The sequence below is a fragment of the Phaethon aethereus genome, assembly GCF_964289735.1.
Source record: "Phaethon aethereus genome assembly, chromosome: 21".
Taxonomy (NCBI): Eukaryota; Metazoa; Chordata; class Aves; order Phaethontiformes; family Phaethontidae; genus Phaethon; species Phaethon aethereus.
In genome coordinates this window covers 1,728,343-1,741,162 of record NC_138597.1, presented here as the reverse complement: position 1 = coordinate 1,741,162, position 12,820 = coordinate 1,728,343, and the positions used below count along the sequence as shown (strand labels likewise).

Genomic DNA, 12,820 nt, shown 5'->3' with positions numbered 1-12,820 from the left:
AATGGGGCGAGGAGCCCAAGGACGGGCTGAGCCGTCGCAGCTGACGTGGGCTCACCCGGCGGCAGGATAGGACCCAGCTCCCGCAGCCTCCTCCCTGCAAAACGTCCTCCACGCAGCTCGGCCGGCACTGGAAATTCCTCGAGATTCTCCCCGGGGAAAACGCGGGGTCGTGCTTTTCAGGCATAGCGACGCTCCCCGTGCCTCGGCTCATAATGCTTCTCCCCTTACCCGAGAAGGAAATGGCTTAAATCAGTCTTTTGTCATCTTACCTCCATGTCCATCCATCCCTGTCCTTTGTCATCCTCCACTCCTGGAAAAAATCTGACCACTTCTGCGTCCCTTCGCCGCGCCACCAAACCCTCCAGCTGCGCCTTGCCCTTCTCCTCGCCCTCCAGCGTCTTCTCCAAGGCTTCATGTTGATAAAAACCTTTCCCTGCCTACCTCCGGCCAAAAATTGCCGCAGTCCCGGTGCTAACAGCCCATCCTGGCTTGCTCTGTGGGGGAAATACCCGACCCCTTCCCACCGTTCGCTCTGCAGAGGAGTAGCGTAGTTTGCTGAGCACCCAAGGGTGCTGCGCAGAGGGACTAAGCCAGCGTGCAGTGCAATAACACATCCAAAATGCTGCTCAGCATCAGCATTTCCATCCTCCCCAAAAGCCTCGTTTGGAAAAATACCCATATCGCAAAAAAAACCAAGCAACGCTTTGCTCTCTGGGGCTTCCCTTCCCCGCTCCCTTTGGCCACCACCAAGTCTGCCCACGTCTTTTTACTTTTTTAGCATCATTTTGGTGCCTGGTTTTCCCCACAGGGCGAGAGGCTTTGGAAAGCAAGAGCTGACTTCAAGCACGGGAATTCCCCGGTGTGGGACACGGAGTCCCCATCCAGCCGGACCCAAAGGCACCTACTTACGTGACCGGGACAGACCGCAACTTTACTTTAACGTCCTATTTATAAGTAAGTTTATAGCGAGTTCTGACCTGATTGATGGGCCGTAGACCCACATTAACGAACGTTGAGTAACAGGCTTTGTAGGTGAGGAGAGTCGGCAGGAAATAGTTGCGGGGTTGGTGTGATTAATCAACCAGCCCGCCAGACTCCAGCGCATACATTAACCATACATTAACCCTTTAATTCATAAATACAGCACGCGCTTGAGAGACATTATACAACGTGACCTAGAAGCATATGGTTGCTGCTTTGGTGGTTGGGGTTTTTTTTTAGCAGCTCCCTTTTTTTAAAATCAGGAAGGCATTAAACATCGTCTCAGATGCTCTTGCTATTTTCTGCTCTCAATTTGTGGCTTTTTAAGCGCTTTCGGTTGAAAAGAAAACCCCTCTTTCTCCGGCTGGTTTGCAACGCCCTCACAAACAAAACCCGCTAAGCACCGGTGACATCGGTTGCACAGATGTTGGACACAGAGAAATGGTTTAATTTCTGCTGGTTTGGGGCTCGGACCGAGAGAAGATCAAAAAGTTTCTGGTGATGGAATGATATTATCTTGGATAATGGGCAAAAATGGGGCTGTCGGTCTTTCCCGGCATCCCGGCGCTGTCGGATATAGGAGAGACAGCGTTTAGCTGGAGATTTTTCTGTCTGACGGGGGAATTTGTGCTCCGGCTGCCCTCTGCCGGCTCCGGGACTTGGTTGAGATGGAGCCCGGACAGCGCAGGCTGTCAGCAAAAAAAAAAAAAAAAAAAAAAAAATCACCACCAAACACCCCTTCATCAACACCACGGCACATCGCAAAATCCCGAATCCGGCCCCAAAAAATCGACCCTCCGCTCTCCTCCTGGGTGACGGCAGCATCTGCCAAATCACTGCACCCCAAAATGAGCCGCGTCACCGCCCCGAGCGACCTGACTTTTGCCACGCCTGTAAAAATCTAAAAAGTGGCGCTTTTTTCTTATTTTTAGACTTTTTTTCTTTTTTTTCTTTTTTTTTCTTTTTTTTTTATTTTTTTCTTATTTTTAGACTTATTTTTAGACGGGTTTGGGATGCAGGGCGGATGAAAGAAATGAAGGTTTTTAAACTCGGGGTTTTATTTAACTGCGAGTAACTAAATCAGTGCTTGCTCTCTGCATCACCGCAGAGAGAAATGTTTCAGTGAAACCCCAAGGAAGCTTGAGAAGAAAGAAAAAAACACCAAAGGAAACCAAACCGGCCTCGGAAAAGGAGTTTAAAAAAAGAAATAAGTGAACAAAACCTCAGCTCCTCCACCACCGCTGCTCTGCCAGGGCTTTCTACGCTTGTAACAAGCGCAGAGCCGTGCCGGGACACATCATCTGCGCTTCTCTGCCTGGCCAGCCCGGCAGGACGGGGTCCTGGGTACATTTTGGTGAGGAAAACTCCGATCCTGCAGCTATTTGGGGGTGTGGTGGGCAGCCGGGACCGGCCCTGGGGTGCATCCCTGTGGGTGCACCCCCTTTTTGGTGTCCGGTGCTGGGAGACGGAGGTCAAGCCGTGGGTTTTTAGCAGGACGACTCGTTTCGCCGGCGGACGTGGCAGGACTTGCAGAGAAGGTGGTCGTCCAGGGGGTAGCACCCGTTCTCCGTTGGCTCCGGTGACAGTGGCGTCCCGCAGCTCTGTGGGCGAGAGGGGAAGGGGGGGCCGCGTTTTAGGATTCTCCGTGCCGCACCGCACGCGAGAGACACCGTGCCGTTGCATCCCATCTTCCCTGCAAAACCCACCAGCACTCGGAAAAAGCAACGCGCTACATCAAAAGCGTGAAAAGCTGAAGCTCTCCCGACCGAACGCGTCGTCCTTTTCATGCGATTGATTTATTCTCCCCCCTCCCCGTCGCTTGCAGGATAAACTGTTGGCTAGGAAATAACCCCGGGTGCTGCGAGCCCCGTGGCCGTGCTTTGAAAAGGCTCAGTGCCAAACCCCGCGGCTTTCGGGGCCCCGCCGGGGCCGTACCTCGCAGCGGTAGCAGCTCTCGTGGAAACTGCGTCCCAGGCACTCGATCTTGTAGGTGTCCTTGTCATCGCGGGGGACGATGGGGTGCTCGCAGGCGCTGCAGACCACGGCGTATTTCCTGATGGGAGCAAACGGGAGCGGCGTGAGCCACGTGGGGTGACGGGGGCGAGCCGAAACGCCCCCAACGGGGGGGGGGGATGTTCCCCCATTTCTGCGCTCCCCAACCTGTAAAAGTCGGCCACGCAGTACACCTCGTCCCGCTCGTCCACGGCGAAGCTCTCGGCGCCGATGGCCCGGCCGCAGGCGGCGCAGGAGAAGCAGCCGGGGTGGTAGCCCTTGCCCAGGGCACGGACAATGCGCTCCGCGATCAGCCCCCGGCACTTGGCGCATTTCTCCAGCGTGGCCTGGGGTTTTGGGGGGGGACACGCCGTGAGGTGCCAGCTCCCCCCCACCCGAGGAACTGCATCTCCTGCCACCCGCCCCGCCGAGGGTGCCGGTCGTCCCCGAGGAAGGACGGGTACCTGGTAGCAGGCGTCGCACGTGGGGCGTCCATCTTTTTGGTAGTAGCGCTGGCCGGCCAGGAGCCGGTGGCAGGTCCGGCAGGTGAAGCAGTCGGCGTGGTACTGCTTCCGCATCGCCTCCACCGTCGGCTCCCGGGGCCCCACCGCTTTGTGGCAGAAGGCGCAGACGTCTGCGGGGAGAAGGGAGAGGGGCTGGGTGCTGCGCCCCTCCGTTTCCCCAAACGGGAACGAGCCCGCGCTACGCAGCCGGGTCCCCCCCCTTACCTCTGGAGCCGTCCCTCTCCGGGTACCCGTTCGCATCCTGCCACCGCGGCTTGCCTGCTTGCTCCTGGCAAAATTTGGGCGGCCTCAATTCGGCGGGGAAGGCGGAAGGGGCCTGGTGAGCAGGGGAAGGCGCAGGCGCGTTACATTTGTGCTCTTGCAGGTGGGGAAACGGAGGCACTGGGGCGATTGCACCCCGTCGTCCTCACCTGGAGCGTGGCGGGTGCTGCAAGGTCCAGTTGCTGCAACGCCGGAGCCAGCGCCTCTGCGGACAAGGGCTGGGGCGCTTCGGAGAGGACGAGGACAGGCGGGGACGAAGGCACGGGGGCCGCTGGGAGGGTTTCTGCGGCGAAAGCCAGAGACGGTGGGTTTAGGGGGGCAATAACGTCCAATAACGCCCCGTCGCAATAACGCCCCGTCGCAATAACGCCCCGGCAGCTTTGCAGCGGCGCTCGCCGACCTGCCCCAAAAGCAAACGCCAGCCCGGCCGGAGGGGACAAACAGCGCCGATAACGGCGGCGGAGAGTAAACACAGCCCTTCTCCAGGAGCCGGATCCATCCCGGGATGGGTGCAGGAATTTGGGGAATAACCCCCCAAAAACCCCACATCCCCTTCCACCTGCACACTCATCCTTTAGCAAAGCATCTCCGTAGCACCCTCGGCACCATCGTCATCCTCCCGGCACCGCTCGCAGCCCCCCCGTGGACACCCCTCACCTCCGTTGGGCAATGCGGGGGGCTGCGGCGGCGGGGTCCGGGGGTGATGGGTGCCCGGGACCTCGGCACTGTCCGGCTGCGTCTCCCTTTGGGTTTTCTCCTTGGTGGCCGCCTCCCTCCGCGGTGGCACCAGGGTGATGAAGACCGACGAAGCGATCCTCTTCTCCGCTTTCCCCGGCAGCATCGCCGAAGCTGCAGAAGGGCCGGGCCTGGATTCGGGTTTAGGGAAAATAAGATCAAAAAGAGAGCAAAACCCACAGGCACAGCGGCAGCTCCTGCGGCCGCGCTGCCCTTCGGCCTCAACCCGCCTCCCTCCTCGCCCTCCTGGAAAGGGAGAAGGAACGAGCGTCCCCGTCCCACGTCACGGCGATAAACGGTCTCGTGCCTGGGAGGATGCAGCGTAAAGGGTCCCGGCAAAACAGCATCCGAAGTTGCCCAATTTCGTGCCTCTGTGACCAAACCCCACCCTTTTGTAAGCATTTTAACCCCCTTTATTTCCTCTTATTGCCCCCACCTGGGATTAAACGCCCCGTGAGCAGCAGGAAAAACCCACCTTTCCACTTAAAAACGGGGTTGCAACAGGATCTGCTTTTCCAAACCCTTTTTTGGGGCGTTTCTCGGTCCCCGGCTCCCCGTTCCCTCCCTGCTTACCCCTCTTTCTCCGCTAATCACTCCCGGCTCGGGGCATTCCCCCCCCCGCTCCCGTTGTTTTTGCAGATGGGGAAACCGAGGCACGATGCCACAAATCGCCGCGTCCCCGCCACCGAAACGGCCCCCGAGCATCGCCCGGCGGCGCAGGCAGGATGCGCCCGACCCCGATAAACCCCGCTCGGGAAGGAAAAGGGCTGTTTATTCAGCTTCCCAACGGGAAAAGCAGCCGGGGCAAAGCTTCCCCTTCCCAAACAGGATGGTTTGGGGGGTAACCCCGAGGCGTTAGCCGGGACACCGCGTCAGTGAAGAAGGATCCATCCCCTGAGATGAATCGGCGGCCTGAAAAATACCTGTGTGACGAGTTGCCCGGTCTCATACCCCACTGCGGGGCGGCTCCGCTCCCCCCCTAAATCCCGCTCGCGGGCGTCAGTGCATCCTTTTGGGGAGAGCAGCTTCGGGATGGGCACACCGGTGACTTCAACCTCTGACTCAAGCCAGGGAAGGGATTAAAAAGAAAAAAACCCCGAGCGGCTTCGCTCCCTCTTTCCCTCCCTCCCCGCCGGCGAAACCCCGGCTCGCCCGGCCGTTCAAATCCTCGCCCGCAGGATCCGCCGCTTTCCTCCTCCCTGGCTGAGCTGCAGAAAATAAGGGGGGTGGGGGGAAGTAAAAATCATAAAAAAACAACCCAAAAAAAAAGAAAAAAAGAAAAATCGCTGGGGCTAATGGGAACCATGTGCTCGTCGCATTCCTCTTTGTGCCGGGGCTGATGGGATCCCGGCGGCCCCATCGGTGGCACCCCCCGGGTCGTCCCCCCGCAGCCGGGGCCGTCAGGGTGGTCGAGGCTTGAGGGGTGCATTAATGGGGTTCGCCCCCCTCCCCCTTTTTTCAATGGGGTGTCCCCCCCGCCACGTAGCTCCGTCCTGTGCTGGGACGGCCCAGGCCACTTCGGGAAGGGCCCCCCTGGTTTCCCACAAGCATCGCCCCAAAATCTCCTGGGGTGCGAGCCCAGGTGGGGCTGACGGGGACGGAGACACTTATGGGGCACCCCCCCACATGCCTCCCCGAGTTGGGATGAGACATGGCTCTCCTACAACTGTCCCCCAGCTCTGTGCCCTGCCCTGGGGACCCCTTGGAGGGCGCTTTGAGGATGCCCAGGGGAGAATGGACGGGGTGGGGGGACACAGCCCTCGCTGTCCCCTTGTCCCTTGCCTGGGGGGTGGCCTTGCAGCCCCCCCGCAATCCCCTGTAGCCCCACAGCCCCCCCGTCCCTTACCTGGGCGTGTCCCCAACCCCCTACCTGGGGGGTGTCCCCCACCCCCTACCCGGGGGTGACCCGTCCATGACGTGGCGGTGGCCCCACCGTGCCCCCCCCTCCTTGCCGGGACACCCCCCTCCCCCCCACCCGGGGGTGTCCCCAATCCCACACCTGGGGTGTCCCCCACCTGGGCGTGTCCCCTGTCCCCCACCTGGGGGGGGTCCTACCTTAAGGGGGGGCGGGTCCCCTCCCCGGGCGGGGGTCGCCTGCCCGAGGGTAGCCCTGCAGCCCCCCCTGCCCTTCGGGGGAGGGGTCCCTGTCCCCTACCTGGGGAGCTGGTGCGGGTCCCTCCGTGCGCTCCGCGGGCGCGCCCTGCCCGGCGCGGCGGGGGCAGCGGGGAGGCAGAGCCGCCCGGCATCACCGCCCCTTCCTCCCTCCTCCTCCTCCTCCTCCTTCCTTCCGCCTCCCCCCTGCCTGCCCCACGGCCCGGCGCGGGGGCACATGTCCTTAGGTTGGCCCCATGCACCCTGGGGTGCCCCATAGGTCCTCAAGGTGCCCCATAGGACATGGGGTACCCCATAGGTCCTTAGGGTGCCCCATGCACCCCAGGGTGCTCCATGGGACCTCAGGGTGCCCCGTACAGCCCGGGATACCCCAACACCCCTAGGCTGCCCGATGTGCCTGGAGGTTGCCCCACATACACCCCCAGGATGCCCATGTGCACCTATACAGCCCCAGGTGGCCCCCATACCCCCCCATACCCTCAGGATGCCCCATCCTGTCCCATGTGCCCCCAGGACACCCGTGTGCCCCCACCCAGCCCCAGGGTGCCCACCTCCCAGCCAGAGAGTCACCCCCTCTGTGCCTCAGTTTCCCTTCTTGGAGAGGAACCGCACCGCCCACCTCCTCCAAAAAGCTGCACCGCGGGCGTCCCCCAGCCCCTCTCCGGCTGACTCTGCCTGCAGATTTTGCTGGAAAAAACTTTATTTTCCAAAATGTATAAGCCCCCGGAGGCCGTCGCACCGCGATGGTGTGGCCCCGCCGCCGCCGAGGACGGGGCCATCCGTCAGTGCCCGGCATCCCCGGCGGGACGGGGGAGCAAACCCCCAGCACCGCCACAGCCTTGTGGGGTCGCCCCAAAAACCAGGGGCTGTGTGAGCCTCCCTCCAACCCCCCCCACCCCGTGGGATGGGGTCGAGCACCTTCCAGGAGCCCTTTTTCCTTCGTCCCCACGGGGGATCTGCGACGGGGAGGATTTGGGGGGTGCCCGCATTTCGGGGAGCCGGGCAAAGCCCCCCTGAGTTTCTGATGCCCGGTTACACCCCGCGGCTCATCAAGATGCCTCCTCCGATCCTGATCCTGACCGCCTACCCGCCCGAGACCGCTGGGTGAAATCCTACAGGAGATGGAAGAAGAGAAGCAGAAAGGCCCCTCACCGTAGCCTCGGGGCTGCCGCCAGCCCCTCACCCCGGCGTCCTGGCGGGGAGGTGACCCCCATCTCACCTGCCGCCGGCATGCCTCCAGCATGGCGCCGGCGCGGAGCAGGCACCAGAGCTCTCCCAGCAGCGAGACCAGGACGTGGAGGATGTCGGTCCAACGCCCGACGGTGAGGAGGAGGATGAAGAGGCCGCCCATCCGGACCAGCACCGTCTGGTAAACCGGTCCCCCGCCGGCACTCTGCCGCGGCTCCTCTGCCAGGACGCGGTGTCGGGGTGGCCACGCCGGGGGGGTCCGCGACCCCCACGACCGGGGGACGCCGTACATTTCGGGGATGCTACAGGGTGGCTTCGCATATACCCCCAGCATCCCCCATGTGTCCCCAGGGTGTCCCCTCTGCCCCCATACAGCCCCAGGATACCCCATACAGTTCCATATAGCCCCAGGGAAGCCCCCCGTCCCCCCATACAGCCCCAGGATACCCCATACAGTTCCATATAGCCCCAGGGAAGCCCCCCGTCCCCCCATACAGCCCCAGGATGTCCCATATGGTTCCATACACACCCAGGATGCCCCATGTGCCCCTATACAGCCCCAGCTGTCCCCCTGTGCTCCCATACCACCCTAGGATGCCCCATACTGCCCCATATATCCCATATGTAGACCCAGGTGGCTCCCTGTGCCCCCATATACCTCCGGGATGTCCCCTACAGTTCCATACACCCCCCATACGGCCCGCACTGGGGCATGCCCCTCCCCAAACCCCCATAATTAGGGGTTCGGTCCCCTTCTCACCTTGCATGTAGATGACCAGCAGCGTGTAGCAGATGGTGAGCGGCGTCCAGAAGCGGACGGCCTCCGCCGTGGAGAGGAAATCCCGGTTGATGAGCGCCACGGCGGCCAGGTCGGCCACGGCGAAGGTGACGGCCAAAGCGTTCCGGAGCAGCCGAGGGATGCCGTGACCGGCGGCGAGGAGGAGGATGCAGACGCCGCAGTAACGCGCTCGGCTGTGCAGCTCGTAGAGGGTGCAGACGTGACGAGCCAGACGCCGGGCGTAGGCGGCCAGCAGCCCCGCCAGCCCCGCCGCCAGCGCCAGGTTGCAGGTCCCGTGGGGAGCCCCTTCCAGCAAGAAGCTGAGGCCGCAGGACACGCCGCAGCCCAGCGAGTACTGGCACAGCAGGTAGAGCTGGCTGCTGTGGGCGCCCTGCGAGAGCCGGACGGCACCGTCAGCCGCCGCGGAGGTCGCAAAGCAGCGAGGGGACGCGCGGCTGCGAAGCGGTGCGCGGTCTCCTCCGTGCCGCGGCCCCCATAGCCCCCGTAGTTGTTGCAAGCCCGCAAGGGACGCGCCGTTTCACGGCCCCCTCCACGCCACCGCCCTGCCGTGCCTCAGTTTCCCCCGTCCCCTCTCACCTTGCCGAGGGAGAGGACGGTGGAGACGGCGCGCAGGGAGAACTCCAGCACCACCAGCGCGGCCACGCGGGAGCCCACCAGCGCCAGCACGCCCGTCAGCACCACCACGTGCAGCGGCTCCAGCGCCCGCCGCTGCGTCCGGATCGCCTCCTTCGCCGCCTGCCTCTCCGGGTCGCTGGGGACAAGCGGTGGCGGACGCTGAGCCGGGCGGGATGTCCCCTTCTTCCTCCGCCACCCCAAAAACGGGGTGACAGCCTCGGAGACCTCCCCCGTGCTTTGCGGCGGGGAGATCCTCAGGCCACCGCCAGCACCCATGGGTGCGGAGAGCCGCCCCTCCCGACAGTAGATCCCAACAGCAGCTCCCAAAACGGGGAGAAGGGCCCGGTGCTTACTTCAGGCACTGGATGTAGAGATAAACCTTCAGGAGGCTGCAGAGCACCGAGACGGCGCAGGCACCCACCAACCCTGCAGGGAAAAGGCAGCAGCGGGTCACCGGCGTCCCCCGAGCCGTCCCCGAGCCGCCCCGGGGGCTCTCACCTTGCAGGAGCGCGTCCAGCAGCGCCCAGCCCCACGCCAGCCCGGGCAACGTCGGCAGCCAAGACCCCAGAGAAAACATTTTCGGTGGAGAGGAGCCACGGCGTGGCCAGGCCGTGGCTCCAAGGTCCGCGGGGCGGAGGCTGGGAGCGGCCCCCCCGGCTAGTAAATCATTGCCGGGGCAAGCGAGGGCCCCGTGGAGGGGAAAATCAGGGTGGCGAGAGGGATGCAGTGATGGGATGCACGTGGCCCACCAGCGTCCTTAATCCCCCCGCCCCGGCATCGGCGTTGCCCCCGCCAGCCCGACACATCGCGGCACTCCGGGTCCTGGCTTCGCAGGGCACGAACGCCCCCCTCCCCATTTCTACCACCCCAAAGACCCCCAAAACGACGCCAAAAATAGAAAAACCCCTTTATTAACGGCCACGGCGGGGCCGGGCGCCCGTCCTACGGCCCCGGGGGCTGCTGGTGCTGCACCATCTTCCTGAGCTCATCCCAAAAGAAGAGGCTGAGGACGGTGTGGGGGCCGAGGCGGAGGTAGACGGCACCGATGCCCTTGTACAAGCCCAGCAGCCCCTCTTTGCTGGAGATTTGCAGGATGCAATCCAAAAAACCCCGGTAGAGCTTGCCCTGGGGAGAGAGGAGCCGGCTGCGCACCCCTGCCGGATGCAATCCCGGGAAAAGCCGCGTCCCCCGCCCTGCCCTTTCCCGAATGGCTTTACCGTGCCGTCGGCGTCCACGTCCACCGGCTGGTTGTAGAGACGGGTGCTGACCACGTCGAAGGGCGTCATCGTCACCGCCACGGCCACGCCGCTCACCATGCCCCCCGCCAGCACCGCGGCCCAGCTGCCCTCCCCGAACCACTGCGGGAAGCGCCGGCCGTCAGGTCTTCCCCCAAAAAACGGGGCGGTGGGGCCGGCGGCGGCCGGATCCGGCACGCGCTCCCCCTCACCTGGCGCTCGCAGACCCAGTCCTTGGCGGAGGCGAAGGTGGCAAGCTGCGCGGCCGAGCCCACCGCCACGCGGGGCACGGCGCCCGTCACCCCTCGCCACAGCCCCGCCACCCCGTGCTGCTTGTAGATGCTCTCGAAAGCCCCGGAGATGCTCTGAGGAAGAGAGGAAATTTGGGAAAAACGGGAACGGAGGCATCCCACCCCGGCCCAATTTCCCACCCCCGCGCGCAAAACCCCGTTGCTCGTCGGTGGCACGAAGCCACCGTGGCTCCAGCTGGGTGACACCGGTCCTGGGGGGTGTCCGGATCCGGTGTCACAGCTCCGCGTGCCCGCTACCCCCTCCACGTCCTTGCGCCGTTATTTATAGCGTCAGTTCGGGGCCGAGCTGCTGAACGGCAGCTTTAAATACCCGGCGGCCAAAATAGCGTTGGCCTCACCGGGTCCCGGCGCGGGCACGACCAAGGTGCCACCGACTCGTGTGTCGTGTCCCCCCCCCGACCCTGTCCCCCCTCACCTCATGGTTGTGCTGGTGGCCACGGCCACGGCCGCCAGCGTCTGGGCTTGGAGGTGGGTCTTGACCTGGGACACACACACACACAAAGCTGGGTGACCCCCCCCCCCCAAACCGCCCCCCGGGACACGCCGGGACGGGCTGCCGTTCCCCCCATCTCTTCTTAGCGGTTCTTGGGGGTGTTTTGAGCCCCCCCGGCAGATGTGGGGTGCCCAGATGTGTTGCCAAGCGGCACCTCCAGACTGTGAACCCCATTTCTTCCCCCCCCGCCCCAGGGCAAAGGCCCCCACAAACGCTGCAGCTCCCCCTTGAGCTCTGTGCCCCGATCAAGGGGGAGACCCCAAAAAAAGGGGAAAAACACCCCGATCTCCTTATGAGGGGGGGTCTCCACTCAGATTTCCAGGAGGGGGGGGGATTTGGGGGAGGAAGCGGGGGCGGGGGGAGAGCGTGCACAAAGCAGCCCCATATTTTTGGGGGTGCAAAGCAAAGCAGGGGGAGAAGGGATGCACCGAGCCGGTGTTTATAGGACGTAGCCAGCTCCCGGCTGGCCAAATCTTTTTGGGGGGGGGAGTTGTCCCCAAACTGCCCCCCCCCTCCCCCCCCCCCCCCCCCCGAGGGCTTCTGGGGCAGAGCGACACTCACCAAGTACGCGGGGCTGCCCACGAAGGCTCCCACCGCCCCGGCCACGGCGCCGGCGGCCACGGTACCGCCGGCGTACCCGGTCCAGCCGGCGTCTTCGGCGCAGGAATAGCAGTAAAACCGGACGCCGTTCATGAGCCCCTGGTAGAGGAGGCTGGCGGCCAGGCCCTTCTGCAGCCCCCGCAGCCCGTCGGCCCGGCACACGGCCCCCACCGCCCGCAGCACCCCCGGTAGGGCCGGGGGTAAGTGCCGGGGGGCTGCAGCTCGCCCTGGAGCTGTAGCCGCGTCTTGACCACTTCCAGCGGGTTGGTGAGGACGCAGGCCAGGCACCCGGCCGTCGCTCCCAGCACCAGGTCGGCGGCCGGCGGGACCCCACCGGCCGGGGAGCCCCGAGCCACGCGGGGTCTGTTTTGGGGGGGATAAGGGAATTCATGCAGGGAGGCGGGAGGGGGCCCGGGGAAGGGTGCGAGGGCCCCGGCACCCGCCGCCATGCGGCACCTGCCTGCGGGGATGGCCCCAGGCTCCACCTCCCCCCCCCCCCCCCGACGCCGCAGGGGAAAAAAGGGGGGAGCCGGCACCGCCTCCCGCAAACCAACACCCCCCCCCCCCAATCCGAAGCCGCCCCCCAATTTGGGGAAGGGATATGGGGCAAAGGTCAAGCCCGGGGGTGCCTGTGTCCCCCCTCCCGGCACCGACGCGCGCCCGGCAGCCAAATCCCGGCCGGGCGTCCTCGTCTCACGTGACTTGGCGCTGCCCCGGCGCAAACAGGGAAACCCCCCCCCCCCCGTAATAAAATGGAAATAAAAGCCGGGAGGGTCGGGGGTCACACGCAGCCATCCACCCCCCGCAGCCAGCTGGGGGGGGGCATGAGGACTGGCCAACTCATTGCGCTTGTGGCTTTGAAAGACTTGCGGGGGGGGTCTCGCCCTCCGTGCCAGCCCCTTTCGGGGTTACCGAAATGCTTTGAGGTCGGAGCTTCTCAGGCCAAAAAGCTGCGGCGGGGGGGGGGGGTGTGT

General features: G+C 64.1%; 3 protein-coding genes across 3 annotated transcripts; all 3 read right to left on the bottom strand.

The window, feature by feature from the left end:
• Nucleotides 1-1,031: 1,031 nt before the first annotated feature.
• On the bottom strand, nucleotides 1,032-4,599 carry FBLIM1 (filamin binding LIM protein 1; the record flags this gene model as incomplete). The annotated part of the gene is made up of 7 exons (XM_082009353.1): nucleotides 1,032-2,582; nucleotides 2,917-3,034; nucleotides 3,142-3,320; nucleotides 3,438-3,607; nucleotides 3,702-3,813; nucleotides 3,908-4,041; nucleotides 4,416-4,599. The coding sequence occupies 7 exons, from the start codon at nucleotides 4,597-4,599 to the stop codon at nucleotides 2,469-2,471; spliced, it is 1,011 nt and encodes a 336-aa protein (XP_081865479.1). The 3' UTR covers nucleotides 1,032-2,468.
• A 1,054-nt stretch (nucleotides 4,600-5,653) lies between these two features.
• TMEM82 (transmembrane protein 82) lies at nucleotides 5,654-9,784 on the bottom strand (the record flags this gene model as incomplete). The annotated part of the gene is made up of 6 exons (XM_082009212.1): nucleotides 5,654-5,701; nucleotides 7,693-8,012; nucleotides 8,554-8,962; nucleotides 9,169-9,343; nucleotides 9,561-9,633; nucleotides 9,706-9,784. 6 exons carry the CDS (start codon nucleotides 9,782-9,784, stop codon nucleotides 5,654-5,656), a joined length of 1,104 nt encoding a protein of 367 aa, XP_081865338.1.
• Nucleotides 9,785-10,149: 365 nt separating this feature from the next.
• Nucleotides 10,150-12,295, bottom strand: SLC25A34 (solute carrier family 25 member 34; the record flags this gene model as incomplete). The annotated part of the gene is given in 7 exon segments (XM_082009316.1): nucleotides 10,150-10,332; nucleotides 10,425-10,565; nucleotides 10,655-10,807; nucleotides 11,169-11,191; nucleotides 11,194-11,233; nucleotides 11,808-12,028; nucleotides 12,031-12,295. Coding segments are annotated over 7 exon segments (1,026 nt in total).
• Nucleotides 12,296-12,820: the final 525 nt, after the last annotated feature.